General features: G+C 45.3%; 1 protein-coding gene across 6 annotated transcripts in view; it reads right to left on the bottom strand.

The window, feature by feature from the left end:
* The window catches only part of LOC126574976 (homeobox protein orthopedia), a 34331-nt gene that overhangs the window by 4517 nt on the left and 9814 nt on the right, over positions 1-20000 (bottom strand). For all 6 annotated transcript variants that reach the window (XM_050235424.1, XM_050235423.1, XM_050235428.1 and 3 more), the window contains 2 exons: positions 395-464; positions 194-328 (listed from right to left, as the gene is read on the bottom strand). In XM_050235424.1, coding sequence (XP_050091381.1) covers positions 194-328; positions 395-464 — 205 coding nt within the window. The remainder of the gene's footprint in view (positions 1-193; positions 329-394; positions 465-20000) is intronic.

The following is a 20000-nucleotide window of genomic DNA, read 5'->3' as shown; positions in this document are numbered from 1 at the left end:
TGTTAGATGAGAGGAGTGACAGTGGTAGCAGTAGCGATAGTAACCGAGCCACCAGGATGGGATGGTTAGTTTGGTGTTAGTTGAAATGAGAAAAGGAGAAATCGGTGCGCAGTGCGTGTTAGTACGACAATGGGCGAACCTCCCCCGGGGGGAATTAAGTTTCTGGCAGCGTTTGCACGCTGTGGATACGTACCAGCGGTCATCGGGTTAACGCCAACGCCCCATCGATCGCCACCGAACATCGACGTGCCGCATAAGCTTTCGCTCATGGCAATGTTGGTAATGTTGGCACCGAACGGTGGCAGCCCGTGCGATGGTAGCAGTGCTCCTGGAAAACAGTAGGCCTCGATAAATTGCAAATCCTTCTTGTGTTTCGGAATCGCTTCTTACTTACCTGGGGTGCGGAAAACGTTGGTGGTCTTCTTTCGCTTTTTCCACTTGGCCCGCCGGTTCTGGAACCAAACCTGAGGCAGTGTAAGGAAGAAAGAAAAAAGATTGCGGGTATTGAATACATTTTTAACTATCGCTCAACAAATCAAAACTTCATTAACAGTTAACAGGATGCGCGGATGGTCCTTGAAGTGTACCCCTTAAAGACGGTGAACGAGAATGGAACTCTCTGCTCTTCTGCTCGGATGTGAAACAACTGTTCGCGTGGATGGTTTCCCGTTGTTCCAGTTTCCAAGGCCGGATCCGAAATCCAACCCTCGCTGTACACCATCACCCCTGCCCCTCGGTGCTGCTGTAATCACGCGCTATTTATTATTCACTGTTGTTTATCATTACGATTATGGTTATTATGTATGAAATTGCAGAAAATGGGACTCGCGGGCGCGGCCACGCGGTTACGCCGTGGTCGAGAGGACGACCGAGGTATCGAGGACGCGTTTTTTTGCTTGTTGGTTTTTGGTCCTGTGAGCGAGGGTGACACAACGAACGAAATACGCTGGTGGGCTGATACTGGTGCCATCACTCGCGGCCGCATGCATCGAAAGTGCAGTGCACGGGAGTCTAACGAGGGAGAGTTTTTTTTCTGGTTCAGTTTTAAGCCGTCGTGGTTCCCGGTTTCCGCCCGGTCAGCGAGCAGTTCGCCGCAGAGCAGTTCGCACAAACAATGATCTACGATAATGACACGATGGCGATTGCGATTGCGAACTCCCGCACTCGAATGGAAAATCCCGCGCGCAAAACAACAACAGAAACGCACGGTAAGTTTCACGCATTTCGCCATTACTTTTACCGCTTTATTTGAAGGAGTGAAAATGGCTTTTCTTATGATGGAACGGTGGACGGCATGCGGGAGTACGAGAACACTTCCAGAACATGTTGCTAATGTGGATTGGAACGCAGCGCAAATCCAGAAACCACCGGAACCAGGGTCGGCCTTTCGTGGGGCGAAACTAATTCAACTTTTTAATCAAATGAAGGCATGAAACGGATATTAACAATTCATGGATGCCACATGGATGTGTGTCCAGGTCACAGGCGCTTAGCTTTGTTTTTCTTGGGCAAGTTAAGAACAAGAATCGTTTCTCAAGAAGCTGCCCGTTTCCTGTAACCGTACCATGGAGAATTTGGTGTTTTGTTTGGTGATTGGGTTTAGTGTTTGTTTCTGATCATTTTATCAGCATTGATTACGTAGATTAAGATAGTTTTTGAAAAGGTCCTTGTTCTACCTTTAAAATCCTTTCATTGATTTTTTCACTACAATTACCGGTTTTAGGGTGAAACCCCACATTTGACATAAAGTTTGCGAATAACAAGGACACTGCATTACTGCACACCACAGGAAGATGGGCAATAAAAAGGCTCGCTTTATTAGGTGAATGACTGCGAAGCTTCATAGCAAAGGAACTACCAAGCATAGCAGGAAGACACCAGCAATAAACAGAACTCTCTCCCTTCCAAACCCACCGTGACGTGTCGTTCACCGCAGGGAATTATGGTGGGTGCTGGAGTGCCCTACCGGTTGCACTCGCAAAAGGGAGCAACGATGCGTGCCTGATTTCAATGCTAACATATGCGCCTTATGCTGCGGCCGCGCCTTGTTAAAAAGGCGCCCAAAAAAGACAATAGGCCGGCCACCGCGCACTGATGAGGGGAAGTGTATGATGGAAAAAGTGTGGAAAATGAGCGTGAGTGAGCGAGCGGTGGAAAACCACCGTATCATCATCGTTGGTATGATTTTTTCAGCACCCATTGCACCCCCTCCCGCCCTCGGTGGATACCTGATGCAGCACATTTTACCCTCGGCATCATCCACTCGGCCACGGGGAATATGGAAATCCGGAATGGGCTAATGAGAGCGAGAGATAGAGAGACCGGGCGCGGACGGCCAGAATGGAACAAAAGGGCGCATCCTGGGCGTGAAAAGTCATCCTTGACTTGACTTTGATTGACTTGTGCGTCGGCCAGGGTGTGATGAATACCCCGAGGGGAGGGCGGGTATGGCTTTAATGGATTTTAATGCCACAACAGTCCTGGGGACCAAGCGCCAACCTGGCCTCCGCTTGCTGGTGTGATCGATCATCGCGCTCACAGCGGGACGTCATAGTGGTGGGAATTTAGAAGATAACAATGATAAGAATGCATTTTACATTTCGGGTTTTTTTTCTTTCTCGAGCATAATTAAGGATCATTTACATATCAATGAATTGCGAGTCGTGAGTCTCTTCCTTTTTCATCGTTGATATTGAAACGAAACGAGAAGATTTAATGGTTGCAAGGTAACGATCCGTAATCGAAGTATTAATCACTGCTTCTTGGGGTATTGATTTCACTGAACCACCCCAAAGGGATCGCGTAAATCCCAAATCGAAACCATCACCATCTGATTCCCCTCCGGAAGAAGGAACATCGACTGCTGGAGGATTCCGCTTGACCTGGGCTGGGCTACCGGATGGAGATGTTATTTATGTCTCACTCGCCACACCAATAATGTGATAATAATGTTGTCAAACGGGCGAAATCATTTCTCACCGGCCATTGCCATTGCATTGTGTTCCTTCGCGAATCGGGTACCAGCAACCGGGAGAGCACTGGACAGTGCTTCCCGTATCCGAATATCCTTCCCTTCAGAAACAAGAATCCTTTCCATTTATCTCGCCGCTCCCTACTGCTCCTGCTGTCCTGCTGTTTCGGACCAGGACCAGGACCCCGCTCTGGCAGTGGCCAGAATGATTAATTACCCTTCTCATTACCGGGCGCGCAACATTGATTCAGCATCATCGAAGCAGGCTCGCCTGTGGGTTCTGCGGCTCATCTTCACCCTCCCCAAAGTAGGCGAACATTTTGATCTCTTGCTTTCTCTCGCTCTCCTGGTGGCCACCGAGGGTCCCTGAGATGGATTTATGTAATGTGCCTGTGCCTCTGTATGTGTGTTCTGGCAGCTTTTGGCAGGTTCCAGGAGCCCCAGATCACCTTGCGCTGATGGTACCTGCTGCTAGAAGTGTTTCCTTGTACACCGCCGGAGAAAGACATTTAAAGCAACGCCCGGCAATAAGGCTGATCGTTTCCGGTGACCTAAGGCACGGTCGTGGCCGTGGAAGGATTTTTCATCTCGCCAGGACAGCGTCTAGGGGTTGAGCAGCAGTTTACTGATCTTACTTTCACCTCCTGCATTTTGCATTGGCCTTCTGGTCGAGTTCTGATAAAATATTAGTTTCCTCGCACACACATCGGCACACAAACCGTGTCACCGCATGGTTGGCGTGTTCCATGAGTTTTTCCACCATTTGTTGGGATGGTGGCGGCTGACAACTTACTGGTGACACGGTCGATAGGCGGCATAGGCGAGAGGGAAGAGAAGAGGACGGGAATTCCCCATGACCAGGGCACCAACCAGGGCACATAATTCCCGATGGGCTTTTGGCCCGTCACAGCTATACACGTAAAACTACTTTGGCTCCGACTGAAATATAAATGATGGAAAATAAAAATCCATCCACCGGAAGGAGCGCGCAATCCCGTCGGCCCGGGGGGCTACACAATCAGCAGCAGCAGCAGCAGCAGCAGCAGCAGCCACCACCAGCCAAGCAACCATCCTCCAAAAAAGTGGGTGGAAAAGGAAGATGGCAGATTGTGCAGAACAAGGCATCATTCCTGGCGGCTCATTCCGGGCGGAATTTTGCGGAATTTTCCATGACAACCGCTACCTTCGACCAACAGTGGAATGGAATGTTTGTATTTGCGAATCATACCGCATGGTGAACTGTTGTTGGTCGCGAGAGCACGCTCGTCGATGACGTTTCCAATCGATGGATTGACAAGAAATTCTTGTGAATATTAACTAAGCTCCAGTAGTACCGTTAGCGGAATGCATTTGATGTAACGATCCGTATTGCGTCCGTCAGTGGCTGTCTAGTAACGAAACAACCACCAAGCACCAAGCAGCAACCACGGATAGTTCGATGGCGTTGCCGCTTAGAGACGAATCACGCGCCATCGATTTGACAAGTTGATGGATGCTTGATGGATCGTCGGAGCGAGAATACACGGGCAAATCCCGTACAGGTCCGATCCGGCTTGCACTGCTACAACTGCACCTTTTGGCGTGACGTTGCGGTGGCAGCGGATGCGAAAGTAGTCCCCAGGGAGGGGTCCAGGAATTGCCCGAGTTCGGTTGCATGACAAATACATCCGTTGTGCATTACTGTAGGGCTGGGAAGATCAGACTTGCTGATCTGTGTGGTCTGGTAAGTCCTTTGTTGGTGTGTTGTTCATCGGGAAAGCGAGAAAATTGCCAAGGTTTTGTTAAAGTAACTTTGATGTACCAATATTTCGAAGTAGTATAACGGTTGCAATAAGTTAAAATCATTGACTGTAATCATAGTTGACTGAATCCTTTCGATAAATACCTAAGGCAAGCACCCCGGGTTACTTTGATTTATTTTGCGTATTCCGGTTCTGCAAAGTATCGTCAAGTTCCTGAAATACGCTTAATACGTTCAAGTAGCCTAGATTATTGTCCAATAATATTGTCCTGCTTAAGGTTGTGCCTCATGCACAACTGTATTATAATGTATTATGTATATGCCATTATTATACCCATTAAAGTATAAAACAATAGACGCATTGTTGCATTATTACGGATGTCTGGCATGTATGTCGTTTTACCAATCATCCTGAGGATGATTTGCCGACGGCATTTGGAATCTGGCCGCTCGAATTCTACGCCAACAACACTCTCCGTTGTCGGTTGTTTGTGCACCACCGGACCTAACCGGACCAGTTTTCGTGCCTTTCAGACGACAGCCAAGTGCACACAAACCTCTCCTGCGATCCCTCCTGGTCGGAGACACCCGTTGGCAGGAATATGGTTGAGTAAATAAAGCCAGAAACTAATAAATATTTTGGCAGGTCGGTGTGAAATTGTGTACTAATGACGCTACCACCAAGTCGTGACTTTGGACGCGCCACACAGTGCTGTTGCTGCTGCTGCTGCTGCCGTTGGTGCTTCTGATGACCTGTTTTGTTTGGTCGTACACGTTCGCTACAGTTTTCGAACGGTTTGGCGGCCTTTTTTTATAAGGGCCAGAACTAGGACTCGATTATGGGGCTATTCGATGTGATCGCGTTCGATTCGGCGGTAGAAAAGGTGTGTGGAGGCTGTCTGTCTGCCCTAGAACAAACGATCGGCTACCGGCTGCAATAACGCCTTAAGTGGAAGTCAAAAAGCCGCTCGGCCGCCTTTGGACACCAGAAAGAGGCTGCAACGTATTGGGTGTGTGGGATGTTTTTGCGTAAAAAGCGGAGATGAAAAGAGCCGACATGAGGTGCGTTTGTTTGAAGGCACGTACCGGGTGGTAACAAAGCATGGATGGTCGCTTCCCCAGTTGGACTGATATATAAATGTTCATAACATAGCACAACATGTTCCTTTGAGGGACCATTTTGGGATATTAAAGACGGAATTTCGAATGAGTGTTTGATGTCTAATCAATTTTCACTGTTATTATTAAGGGAATATGTTAATTCGAGTCAAAAACAGGATCATTTTTAACCGTTTTTTGTGTTGAAACTGCTCAGTTGTATTTTTTATACAACATATCAACTTTTTAAGAACATTTGGAGGAGCTTTGAGGAACATTTGCCGCAAAATACAGCCTTGATGCATTTTAAAATGCGCGTTTTGGGAACTCTTTTGTTAGATAGGAAGTTTTTCCAAGCATCTCGGTTGTATTTTTGTTGTGTTCCAATTTTCTAATTCTTGATAGAATTTTGATGTTGAAAAAGTGTTGGTTTTTCCAGATTTGTTCTTTAAACCAAGATTTCGTAATTGTTAATTAATGGTTAAAATCAATTAAAAAACAATATCATTGCTAGTTTTATTTCGATTGATCAATAAGATTTACACAATATTCTTGAAAGCGTCAGCAGTCGTATAAAAATGTAGAAAAGAAACGTAAAAAAACAGTAGGCCTCCCTTAAAGTATCACGAACTTTAGGTACTTTTGAAATTCTCGTTCGGCTGAGAATTCGAATAGTGCCAACATTTAATTTGCTGCTTCTCGTCTGCACTCTCAGCGTGAGTTTTTCGCTTTTAATTGAATTTTCGATCAACTTTTCGCGGACTTTACGGGTGCGGACCCGTAAACGATGCTGCCAACACGCCCGCGTCCACGTCGGATGCAGATGACGCGATCCGGAATTCTTCGTCGTAATCGAAAACACACCCAAAACAAAGCTAAAAACTTCATCCCAGTTCTAGCTCAGTCGACGGCAGTCAACGGCAGAGTCGGTGGTGTTAATGGAAGAAATAATCTTCAGATATTGTTCTGAAAAGCGCTTCTGCTCGCGACCTGCCTCTGGCGGGGTTGGTCGGCTAAGGACGAACCGGAAAAGAAATCGCGCATGCTTCTGAAAAATTCATTCCCCATACCCGTGCACCGAAGCTGATCCAAAATGGCGCCAACGGTGGAAACTCCAAACGAAGATTTTCTCGCTCTCGTTGTCTCTCTCGAACGCTCACCTTTCTCTCGCTCGCTCTGGGGTGTCCTTTCGCCCTTTTGGCTAACCCGTACGCCGCCTGCTCCCCCACAAAAGGTTGCCTTCCGTTTCCATGGTTCGTGGCTTGGTTTCAATCCATCGATGTGTTAGTATTGGCAGGGACCGTTGGATGCTGCGTGTTTGAAGCTTGCGTTCTCCAGCTCCAGCGCGCAGCCTCCATCCATGTTCCAACGTATCGCCCACTCGTGGGAGGGAGTGAGCCAAGGTTGCCAAGGATACGAGTCCGGGTTTCCTTTTCCCGAACGGCCGGGAATGCCAATTTTGATATTTTCCTACCGAAGAGCTCCCCACTTGAATGCTTGCTCAGGCACAGAAAAATGTGAACCATTTCAAATAAACATTCGCTTGGAAGCACCGTTGCCGTTCGGGGGTCAAAATTTCTTGAGAAAAACGAGGAAAAAAACCATGCGAATCCCGGTGGCGGTGAGGTCCAGCCTTGCGTTTTCATATCTAATATTAAAGAAGACAAAATGGGGGGAAGCACTAGAGATGGATGAGTGAGGTTGAACAGGAAGGGGGAATAACTTTCATCGTTTCCATGCAGCACAGCACAGCCATCATCATTTTCCAATGGTTGCTGGGAGTAGTAGCATTTGTAGGATTGATCCTCAACCAGCCAGAAACAAACCATTGACGCTCCTTGGAGTTTGGGACCATGGTAACCAATTACTTTGCTCAGGTGGTTGACTCGGAGGGCTGGGTTTCCGAGCCATTAGTAACAACGGAGGATTCGACAGCAGCGCCAGTAGCAACCTGTGTCTAACGGTCTCTGTGAGTTCCGCACCCAATAGCAAAACTAATATAGATATGCGAAACCCGTACGAAATGCCGGAATGCCATTCCATTTCGCAAACCTACGGTAGGTCGCCTGCTGCTGGCACGGAGCGCTTGTGTAAAATATGAGAACGCTTTGTCGTTGCTATGCCGTGCGTCAGCAACATGATGGCTGCAATATTTCTATTGGTGATTTTGAATCATTGAGGTACTTCTATCACTCGAGTGTACATTCAAGCGCCAAATACTTGAATTGGTTTCCTGTTTGCAGGTTTTTTTTCCCCATAAATTTTAAACAGATTTGTGGTCATGCGCGCTTGTCGTTTTGAAGGTAAATAGGCGGCACGATCAAAGCAGCGACGAAAACAACAAATCTGTCATCAGTTATCGTCAAGGCTATGTTGTGGCGTTTGTCTGCATCAACGTAGCATTGCAAACAGTACGAAAATGGCCTGGCAACACTAAAAATATGATTAGATATTTTGGAATGAATATTCGCTTAATGAAATGTTAAAAATGATGGTATCTTTGGATAAAAATATGCAATTGTTATTCTAAATATGTGCTAAATTCTATGAAATTCAAATCAGAAGCAGACCCACAATTAGAATTCATTGGAAATACAGTGCAAGGATTGATGCTTTGCATTGATTTCATTGGAGATTTGCATTACCCAATTTTATGCTGAATGATATTCAGTATCGAGAGGCATACTGATGTTGGCCTTTCTCTCGAGATGGATCTACAGAATGGAATGAATGTGCTTTTAAGATGACATCGGCGTCTTATACCATCCCCACTCGCCTCTCAAGCACACTCTTCTGCGTCACTGGCGACATTCGGTAATTGAGAGTAATTGATTGATTGGCTTCTGATTTTGAAACTTTTTGAAAGTCCCAAAACAGCTGAGCTGCCATTGCCGAGTGGCTGTCGTCGTCGTCGTGCCGATGTGGCTTCGGATGGGGCCTCTCTACAGTGAAGATTTTTGTAGAAGGATAATATCTTCTGCCCAAGAAGCAATCTGTGGCATGTTTCGACTAAATGAAACGGCAACGTCTCCAGCCAACGGCCAGCAATCACTCATTCGCATGACATAAATTCAACCTAAAAAGCCTTTCACTGTTATGTTTCCGTTATCGGTGATATGGCTTCATCCGTACTTAGGTCTCTGTTCGTAGCGGATGCAGTTTAAAACGACGTTAGCGCACGACGGCAGAAGGATTCGAGGCCTTTGTCGATGGAAAACAATTGGATAAATGATTGGGCGGATTCCGAGAGCTTTTCATTAGGCTTGCGCCGCCATGCGGAACCGATTTCCTCCCATGCCCTTGCGTGAAGAGGAAAACTTTGACTTTGCACCGCTTCGAAAAGCAACACCAACACCAGTGACGCACGTTGCTCGCAGGCGTTCTCAACGTTCTGCTTCGAAGCGAGCCGAAGAGTTGATGGCGCCTAGACGTTGGACACGTCTTACCGAGCGTCTTGGTTTTGCGTGCGTCTCAGAAAATCCCCGTGCGTCAGCAGCGAAGAACAACACAGAGAGCCCGGTGGATGTGCTGCATGTATTTATTATCAATTTTCTGAAAGTTTCATGCCCTCTAATCCTCGCAAGAATTAAACCAGATTAAAAGCTTGCCATTTTGTGTGCGCCTTGCGCCTGGTTAATGCTTTACGATAATTGTTCCCGTGAAGGTCCTGCTGTTGCTGTTGCTTCTTATGCTGGCCCGGACCGGGGACCGGGAGATGATGTACCGTTTGGTAGAGTGAATGTTAAGATGCCAGCCCAGGGTTGCATCTTGCGGTCGTACTGTCTTAGGCTCCACGTTTAATGCTATGCAAAGATGCGCTACGCCTTTGAGAACGGCAAAAGACTTTGCCCGGAAAGCATGGAGTTGGAGGCTTCTGTTTATGTTAACGTGACTCGTTTGCATAAACGAGCCGGAGAGTTGATTTCAAGCGACTGAGCTTCGTCTGCTCAACGTGGTATTACGGATGGAGAGATGCGTGCTAATGACGTTTAATAATTAAAAAGTACATAAACGCTTTTCAGCCAGCGTTTTAGAACGTAAACCATTTCATTAGGAAGCAAATTTAATCATTGAAATACTAGGCTGAGTAGTAGAACTGTACAGTTGACTATGTTGTTCAAATCTAATCAACAAGCCAGTATGTTTGTAATTGATTAAATCGTTGCATCGTTTGTTCAATCGAATGCTCATGAATTGCAATAATGCTGCGATTAATATGTGCGCTTTTGAAGTGTTTGGTTCTATTGATCAGCAGCACAAATTCTAAAACACAAGCATTGCGACAATTACGAGACTTTAATTATCTTGACACATCCGGTAACAAATCCGATCATCCGCCTGCTCAATACCAAACAAAAAAAATCCTGTGCCTACTGTGTCTGTGACGAAATGTGTGCGCTTTTCACCGCACGGACACTTTTCAATTTGCATGTTATTAATAAATAAACAATAAATCGTACTCCTCAGTAATACTTTTATTACGATTTCATTACACTATACTTGTGCCGCCCGGTGGGTCGTTTGCCGATTTGCTACTGTGACACCTTCTTCCTTGCTCTGTGTCCCCTGCGTAGCATCCCCTTTTCCGAGCGAATCTGTCGATCCCCGAAAACCCTCGTCAGCCCGTCCGTTGAGCATTACGAAAGGCTCAGCGGGAAGGCGCTCAACGCCTTGTCACAGTGTCGCCTCGCTCCTGTCTCCTCTCTTTCTCTCTCCGTGGAAGGTTCCAAGGAGTGATATTGAGGCGAATTGGGCGAGGGTGAGCAAACTGCCTTCGGTTCTGTTTATTTTTGGGCTTGCGAGCAAATCCTTAGTAGTAAATAATAAACTACAGACATTCCGCCATGCAGTGCGCACTATGGTAGCGAATGGTTTTTTTTTTTTAATAACATTACAATTTGAATGTTTATTTTGGATTGGCTTTAAAAAGGATATTTGTTTGAATCCCGTTCTATCATCTCCACTGTAGGAATGTACGGAGCTTCATTTCAAATGAGTAAAGCGATCGATTAAATATTCTTATGATCTTTTGCTTCACAATAGTTACGTCAAGAGTCAAGTGTTGTAAAAGTTAAATTGTCCAACTCATCTCACCACCATCCGCCACTGTTCCAACATGTGTTTAAAGGTATTTGGCCACCGGTCGTGCGCGCCAGACAATGAGCCCCATATGGCCGGGCATGACGCCGGGTCAGGAATAAATCTTTGCTCTCCGTTAAATCTATTCTGGATTAATAGCACATTACGGGCCGCACTATTTATCATGTTGGGAAAATCTATGCCAACGGGCTCACCCCGATCACGACCGAAGACGCCCCTATCCTTAGGGGGAAAGGCTTTCCCCGTTTTTGATTTGAGTTTGGGTTTCGGTTTGGGTGGAAAACATTTCTTCGAAGGCAGACGACGGGGAGGACCACATGCCACCGGGATTGGCACTTGGGTTGGGGTGTAAATGGGATGACTTTTTGATTCGATTCCTTACGCCCGGCCACCCTCTCTTCTTCCCTTTGTTTTTTGTTCACTCACTCTCTCTCTCTTTCTTTGTCTCTCTCTCTCTCTCTCTCTCTGTCCTCGGTTTGTTTGCTCATCATCAGTTTCACGGCTAATTTCCGCCCGATTCGACCGGATCATCGTTCGCCCTTTTGCAGGACTCGGGCGATCCAGTATCCAGGCGGCGAGACGGGCGCAACGGGATACATGGCGGGTGGTTTTAGAGTCGTTTTCCTTGTACCGCAACCCCGTGACAGCCTATGCGGGTTGGCTATTATTTATTAAAATCGTTACAGCATTTCCAAATTTGCTCGCGCGGGCTGGTGGGCCGACGGTGGTCGCCGCCATCCCGCGGGTTCGGTTCGTCTGGAGAGGAAAAACTTGCCTTCGGTCCGGTCCCTCTGCTTGACTAGGTGTTTGTTTTTGTTTTCCCTCTCTTGTTTCCACGGGATGATACCGTTGGTTTCGTTTGGTTGACATTTGGTGGGGTTTATTTCTGCTTGTGATCGAGATTTTGTATGTGGGAAGCCACAAGCTGTGTAGGTTTTGATATGATAAGCGAGATGTTTAGTTCGACAATGTCTTTCATGCTTAATATTTCTTACCAAAAAAAATGGACAAGAATATGTAAAATTCATATGGATTTTTCCCCAATGTTATTCATTTAGATCAGGCTCGATTAATTGCTTATTATCCTTATGCCGGTTTTTCACTTTATGTATATGAATAACGCTAACCAACCACCAGGATCAGGCTTTTCACAATAATTTGCTGCATAAATTAATGTCAAACCAAGGCTTTGGCCATCCAAGTGAAGGATTTGAAGGATAACTCTTTTCCCGAGAAAGTATGCCAGAAATCAGCATAAAGAATAATGAGCACACATTAGCCATGAAATATGCTATGATGCTGATGCTTTATGATACTGTGAATCATAACTAACGCATGAATCGTGAGTATTATCAATAATAACAGCACGCAGATCGATGAGAATGGACGAAGGATGAGAATGAATCGATGTTCATAATAATCAATCGGCTTTCTAATTATTCCGCAAATCAGAGCGTAATAAAAGGAACAGAATTCTGGATAAAATCCATTATGTTTCAGAACAATATTTACTACTATTATTTAGATGCCAAAAGAAACATTCCGATAAGTCCCACATTATCTTTTCGACAATGGCGCCTTTCGATCTAGTAGGCGACCGCTGAATCGATGATTGAATCTGTCACCAGCGCGAATCAATTGACGTCCTCGGGCGGCGTATGTCGTCATCGCTGCCGATGAAAACAAATGATTGTTTTGCACGATTTTTTTTTTCGTTTTCGAAAACATGCCACATGCCTGCCTGTCTGCCCGTCGCATCACATAATGTTGTTACCAACATGCCAGTCAGCGACACGTCCCATTCCCGTATCCTTTCCAACTTCCAAGGAACAGTGCCGTTAGGGTTACGAATGAACGGTTCGCATTGCCAGGAACGGAAAGAGAGGGGGGGGGGGGCACACACAGCATGAAAGAAATAACAGGTGGACAACCTGTCAATAGCAAAAACCCAACCCCGAGATCCCGAGTCCCTAAAACAAATCCGACTCTGTTGTGCTGTGTATTTGCAGTTTATATTAAATTTTGGCCACGTGGCACGCATTAGTGAGGTGGTGCCGGGGGTACGATGGTGGCACACTCCGACAACTAATTTCGATAAAAACGCCTCAGCATCATTCGGGTTTGTGACGCGTGCAACAAGTTCAAGTCGATGTTACCGGTGTTACCACTCGCAGCCTTATCTCTGGCGATGATTTGATGGGGATGTTATCACTTGCGTAAAAAATCGGAACCGTTTGTTGGGCGAATGGTTGCTTTGATGCTCAAGATGCTCGGTTTAGCGTGCATATAAGTAGGGATAATGCTTTTTTATTGAGTTACCGTTTCCGTGTTGCTAAGGTGACGGGACGCTCGTAGCCGTTCGATCAGGTTCTTGAACTGATCTCATGCCAGCTATCTCAAAGGCGGTTTACTGTTTGTAACGAAACGGATCCAACCGGTTCTCGTTGATCACTTGTTCATAACATGCTCGAAAAACAGAAACAGAGACTGAGCGGGGTATTCCCGAAAATTGAACTGTGTGATGTCGTTGCGGTGCCGTCTGCGAAACCACAACATTTTCGGGCGAGAACTGAACGACACTAGCCGTCAACACCAACAACCGATCAACCGACGGCAGTTCCGGCAGTTGCAGAAAGCCGCATGGACCATGGGAGAAGCTGGAAAACTGATTTGTAAAACCACCAACACGATGTGACGATTGACGACGTATTGAAGGTAAACCGGTCCTTCTGGAGTACTGAACTCCTGGAGACTGGAATGTATCATCGGCCGATTCGAAATGATGTTCCGCGGGGTACCAAGGAGGGGCTCGTTTTAAAAGACTCGCTTTTGATTTTTTTTTCGTCTGGCCAACCATATCAAATATCGTTTCGACCGCACCGCAGCCCGGTGAATCAGTGGCAAGTGATCCAATTTCATCGCTCAATGCACCGTGACCGGTCCGCTTCTGTCCACTAGAGTGAGTTCTGATCGAAGGTATTTTGAACCGGCGACTGGGTCTGGCGTGCGGCTGGTTTTACAAAATATGCCTTTAGCATCATTCGCGTCTGTCTCGAGCTCAGCTCCGATTGGGACCACCTTGACAGGGTATCAACCTTTGGCAAGGTTATCTCCGGTGGAGCGAAACGACCTTTAAACCTATTATTGGTATCCCAAAACTGCGCATTACTCTCCGGATGTCACCAGAGATCTGCATTCATTGATTGAATCATGTTGAAGATCGTCAGTTGAATTCGGTTTGTTTGGTGAATGCTTGCTTTACAGCAAAACAACATCGATGCTTTAACTACCTGTTAGTTAAACAGGCCCAAAGTCAGTCTTTGGCACGTTATATCCGGGAACCAGTAGCCACCACAGCGACCGCTAGCACTCGCCAAGCGAACCGAGCGATGGTTCTAGGTGAATTTATTTATGCACAGGGATTTCGGAAGCCTCCCTCCGTCGGCACAGCGAGGATTAAGAGGAGGAATTATTTCCGCATATAAATTGACATTGCGGGGATTTGGGGAACAACAACTAATGCCACACATACACCCATACAGACCCGGAGAGCCAGCCACACTATACTGTGACCGTTCCGTGGTGAAACTCGCCACAGGCCGTCGGATGTTCCGTCGGCCGGGAAGGATCTGCATTCGCAGTGAGGATTTCTTTTTTTTTTGCGCCCTTTCTCGCCGCCAGATTCATGGTTCTGGCCTCTGGCCCGTTACAACAGCGGCAGCAGTAGGTGGTGCCAACATCGCATAGGAAGTATGTAGAGCTCACTATCATTTCTCACCATTTACATTTGGGGTTTTACTGTTTGACCCCCTTGGAGATCAAGGATTTCTCGTTCGTTCGTTCATTCGTTCGTTCCCAGCCAGCTATTTGCATGACTTGGCATAGTGGGATGCTGCCCCGGGGCTGAGCGATAAATCCGCTCGGTAGAGCCTTTTTCCGGAAGCTGCGCCTTCAATATGAACCGTTTTCGCTTTCGTGCTGGCCGTTCTCCCTTGTGGGACAATCGTGGTGGTGAAGAAGGTTGATGGACGAGTGTGTTGTGATTTTGGGAGTCACTTTAAGATAAGTTTTGCCGGAATGACGAATTTAAAAGGCCATGCAGATGAACTCGGTGGAGGTTAGATGGTGGAATTTTGTCTGAAATGTGGTCTTGAGTCTGAGCAGGAGTTTTATAACATTATCCTGATATACTAGCTTACAGAATGAGTCTTTTAAGGGGAGCTAAAGCTAATACGAGACAGAAAAAAGTTCATTTTTTTAATCTTAACAAGAAGAAACTTTTCAACTTATTCTTTTTATCTGAGTGTCATATTAAAGTACAACTTTTCGGGAATGGTTGGTTGTATTTTGAAGAAGATTGATTAAAAACTTCATCCATGGGATGATCCCATGGCTCCCAATTTAGAAAGGCGTTTCTTCGAAAATGTACTTTTCCGGTCGTAGCTGCGTTCTGGATCATGGAAATGTACAAATCGATATTTATTTGCGAGATTCTAAGTTTATCAATGCAGCCAAGTCTCAGTTTTTATTTAAGTTCCAATTTTTCAACTTTTCACAGCATTTTGAAGATGAAAAAGTGATCACATTGCGGTGGTGACGGATTGATCAATGATTAAATCGGGTTCATCGCTTATGCCCTGAGGGGCGAGTCTTTTGATTCGCACTAAAAATTATACCCAGCGTAACTGCGCAATGGTTCGTCAGAAAAATACAAATGAATACACTTTTCATAGATTTTAAGTCTATCTAGAAAGCCCCTTCGAGTGTTTGTTCAATATTTCATTTTTCAATTTTTGGTAGCATTTTGAAGTCGGAAAAGCGATGCTTTTCACGCGTTTGCTTTAGTGGGGCTTCGGTATTTAATTTTGTTTCGTGACACATATTTTTAACATTTTTCCATGAATGCTGATCCTTTCAAGAACATTGTGTAATTTTTTTGGATCAATCGAAGCTAAACTGAGCAAGTTATAGATTTGAAAATCCGCGTTTCATACAAGGCTCCATGCAGCTCGCTACTTTGAGGAGCGTTTCCCAAAACCAACGTTTTCAAAGTCGGTGCCCAGCGTACCATAAAAAAATACTGGACCGATTGATTCGAAATTTTTAACACATAATCTGTACACTCTTTGTCAGGTAGTCCAGTCAAGATTTCATTAAAATTGCTAATACTTTTTTTAAACAAATCTTTAAAAATCGTGTTTTTTGGCGAAATGACAAAAAGCATCACTTTTTCAACTTCGAAAATCTGCCAAAAATCGAAAAATTAGAAATTCAACAAAATCTCTCAAGGCTACTTGGATAAACTTATAATCTTTCAAACGAGCTCCAAGTTGTATATTTCTAATCACCCATCACGCAGCTACGATGGGCACCGTAAAAAGTATCTTTTCGAAGACACGACTGCTTAAATTTGATGCCATCGATGGAGTTTGTAATGAATCTTCCCCAAAATAAAACTAAATATTCGTCAAAAGTTTTAATTTATTATGCCATTTATTTGAAAAACTAAAGTAGAATGGTTATGTCACAAAAATCGTCAAAATCGATCCTTGTTTTGATAAGAAATTACCGAAGCCCCCCTTAAAAGGGTTTCTTGTAATAAGCAAACTTATGTAAATGTTCCTCTTAAATTTCATAAACAAAAGGTCCAAGAAAACCTAGTCCTAGCTAAAGGCCTGTAATAAATTCCCATCTTACCAAACTATGCCAATTCCTAGGAACATCACAAACACCAACCTTCTGTTCCGGAGTAAACTGGTAATGAGCCAACGATTCCAACTCGATCGTGGCCTCGGAAACCAACTACCAACGACTTAAAGAAAGCGTGCCCATAACAAGGTCATTTGATGCCGTTCTAATGGTGGTAGTGGTGTTGCTGGTGTGAGGTGTGCAAATCCTCTAATTGGTTTGGTCACTCGTTTGGTGAAAAACGAGTTCCCTAATCTCCTAAACTGATCACCCAACCACGGCCACACAACCTATCACCCATTACCGAACGAAGCATTCCGATTCTGACGCAAAAGCGAACGAATGGGGTTTTGTATTAATTCGTTGCTTTCTTTACGCGCCGAAAATCACTGCCCAACTGTCCCCCAAACCATTCAGTGGCCAGTGCTGGAGCGCAATGTGAACATCAAACAAATCGTTTTCCCTCCTGGACGCGCGTCGGGCGGTCCTTTTTAGTCTCGATTCCTGCTCGATTGAGCCGGGGGGCCAGGGCTCATAAAGGCGAACCTATAAAGCCATAATGACATCATAAAAATCGAATAACGAAATCCGAAATCCCACCCCACCTCCCCACCACCCCGCCTCGGCTTTGCCAGACAACGACGGCAGTCCCGGGACCGAACGTGGTGCGTTGGGCGTGCGCATCACACGGTAGCGATGATGATAGCCACCCGATGCTCACTCTTGAGCCCACAGGGGACTACTTTGGCAGACACTGGTGGCTGCTGCTGCTGCTGCTGTGTGCTTGAAGTTCCATTAGAGCGCAACCACAAACTTGCGATGTTTCCCATCCCCGTAGTCCCGTGTCTCTGTGTCTGGCCTTCCCTGCGAATGAGAAACATTCCTGCGTACCACCAGGTGGTAGTGGTTTTGCTGGTTAGTTAAAACGAACCGAAAGCCATCTACACAGCGCCTTTGGCTCCTGTTCGTCTTGGAGAAGTTGAGCAACTTTTGCTATTAAAGGACCCCGACCGGGGCACAGACTAACCCAAGGATGAAGTGGCTAAATGGGAAAACAATGCCCCACTCATGGAAAGAGAGAGAGAGTGACTAGTGGCGTCACTCCATTGCCGAACAGGGAACCGTAAAGTTATGGAATTCATGGTGCATGCGGTCGATGCGGCTATTCGGTTGCCACCACCTCTGGACACTCCCTTCCCTGGCACCAGCATGAAGCGAAGTTCCTATTCGACACTCGATAATTAGTATGATTAACACAAACTTTATTGATCGGCTTTACGCAAACAACCAAATCAAATAAACACAACCAGTGGAAGAAAGGGAAGGTGCGGTCGCAGGATACCGAAAATCGGTCCCGATCTGGCCCGGGAGGCAATCAAAAGCGATCGGTATGGTATGTGGTACTATCATCATCATTCGATGTGTGAGGAGTGAAAATAAAATCTACTTTTATGGCCACCGAAGCTACCGTAACAGGAGAAGTGGCGTTAAACTTTCCGTCTTCGTCCTCCGTTCAGATCCGGGGTGGGGTCAATCTGCATGATCCCCAGTTAAGCCGCTGCAATAACCTTGAAAACACTTTCATATGCTGCGCCCTTATGTGGCACTTGGCAGTTCAGGGCAAAGTGACACCCAAACCACCTAGCTCGGTCGTTGGTGGCCCGGGTTGGGTTTGCAACGGATTCGCGGTAGACACAGGATCAAAAAGTTGTGACTGTGACTTTAGTACTTTTTTTGGGTTTTTACTTTTGCCATACGGCTGAGTGTAAGGAGCGGTTTACGTACTGTTGCTGGTAGTACTCCCTTTGTGCCGTTAAGAAGCGAGTGGACGTGATGAGATTTTTGTTGAAAAGTTTATCTTGAAGCTGAACCATCTATTGATTGATTTATGGCATGACAAGCGTACCGAATGGAGAAGGTATTACTGCGATTACCCCGTGCGGGCTTACTGTGGCGTTAGCTGTGTAAGCCGGATTTTATCCATTCGAAGGGATTGAAGTGTGAATTTTTAAATTGCAGAAACATTTTGTAGCGCACGGTTGTTGCAAAGCAAATAAATGTAGGTTGGAGGACTTGGCATGGGAAAAAATGTTTAGAATCGTTTCGAAATAGGTTGGTACAATGTATGGTGTACAGCTTTTCGAATCTTTTCGAAGGGGTCGAATGTATGGTAAGTTGTTGATGCATTTTATAAATAAAGCTGTGTAGCTTCACCAAATAATAATGGATTTCTTTCCATTATTACTCCCCATCACTCCCCAGCTCAATGCAATGCAATATAAACATAATGTTGCAAACATGGCATTGCAATCGCTTGTGCTCAATTTTCGATCTCTGGTCCACGGGACTATTAGGTTCACACTTCACCCTCGAGTCACCAAGTGTTAAACAATTCTGCCACGAATACCCTTCTTATGAATTCATCATCTACAAACCAAATTTGAAAAATACAGTTGTTGTCTAGAGATGATAGAAATACAATGACTAATCGGATGGATAAAAGAAGTGTTCATATACAGGGTGAGGCGAAAATTGGGGTTGAGGGGTTGATAATGGTTTGAGATGCGCTAACACGCAATTTTTCGCACTCCTCGCACATTTTTGTACGGTGGATGTGACATAAATCAACAAATTCATCTGCCAAATCTATCAGAAGCTTCATTGTAGTCCTAGAAATACAAACAATTCATGTGAAAGCCCTGGCGATTCCAAAAGATCTCTGTATCTTCCCTCAAAGCAACCGAGACATAAGATTGGCGAAGAAAGAACGTTCCACACTTCATTTCGATGTCTCATTGGTTGTCAATACCTATGGATGCAAAAAGCGCAGGACTTCGCAGGACGTAAAAAACTAAACTGACTCTAGAAGTTTATAAAATTCCCGACATTTTTTTGGTTTTACTCAATAGAATTCAAACTAAAATGAAAAGGATATGGCGTTTTAACTGTGTTGCCGTTTTTTGCCTCACCCTGTACTGTGTCCGAGGAACGATATACGATTAGACAGTTTATCGAACGGGTGAGAGCAAATGTCGCAGTCGTCTAGAATATTTTTTGGAGGAAAAAATCTGCTTTTTATAATCCGGTTTTCATCAGATACTCTGACTAGCAACATCTCTGTTAACGTGAAGTATTTTTGTGCTTTCACCACAATTTTCGCTGTGGGATCTGCCAGCGTAAAATGCATGTTTAACATGACTCAAGCAGCTCATTTGAATTCGATGCAGTATTGTTACCATAAAAACTATGTAGAATTTCACTGGTCTTGAATTTCCGCTTGCATCGAACCAAAAGTGTGGTTTGCATCGAACATCTTCGATGCTGTCTTCCGTTTTCAGCACGCTGTAACTCACAGACTAATGGTATAAATAACATACACTGAAGTAACTTTTGTAGTGTGAA

Source organism: Anopheles aquasalis, chromosome 3, assembly GCF_943734665.1.
Source record: "Anopheles aquasalis chromosome 3, idAnoAquaMG_Q_19, whole genome shotgun sequence".
NCBI lineage: Eukaryota > Metazoa > Arthropoda > Insecta > Diptera > Culicidae > Anopheles > Anopheles aquasalis.
This window is presented reverse-complemented; position numbering and strand designations above follow the sequence as displayed.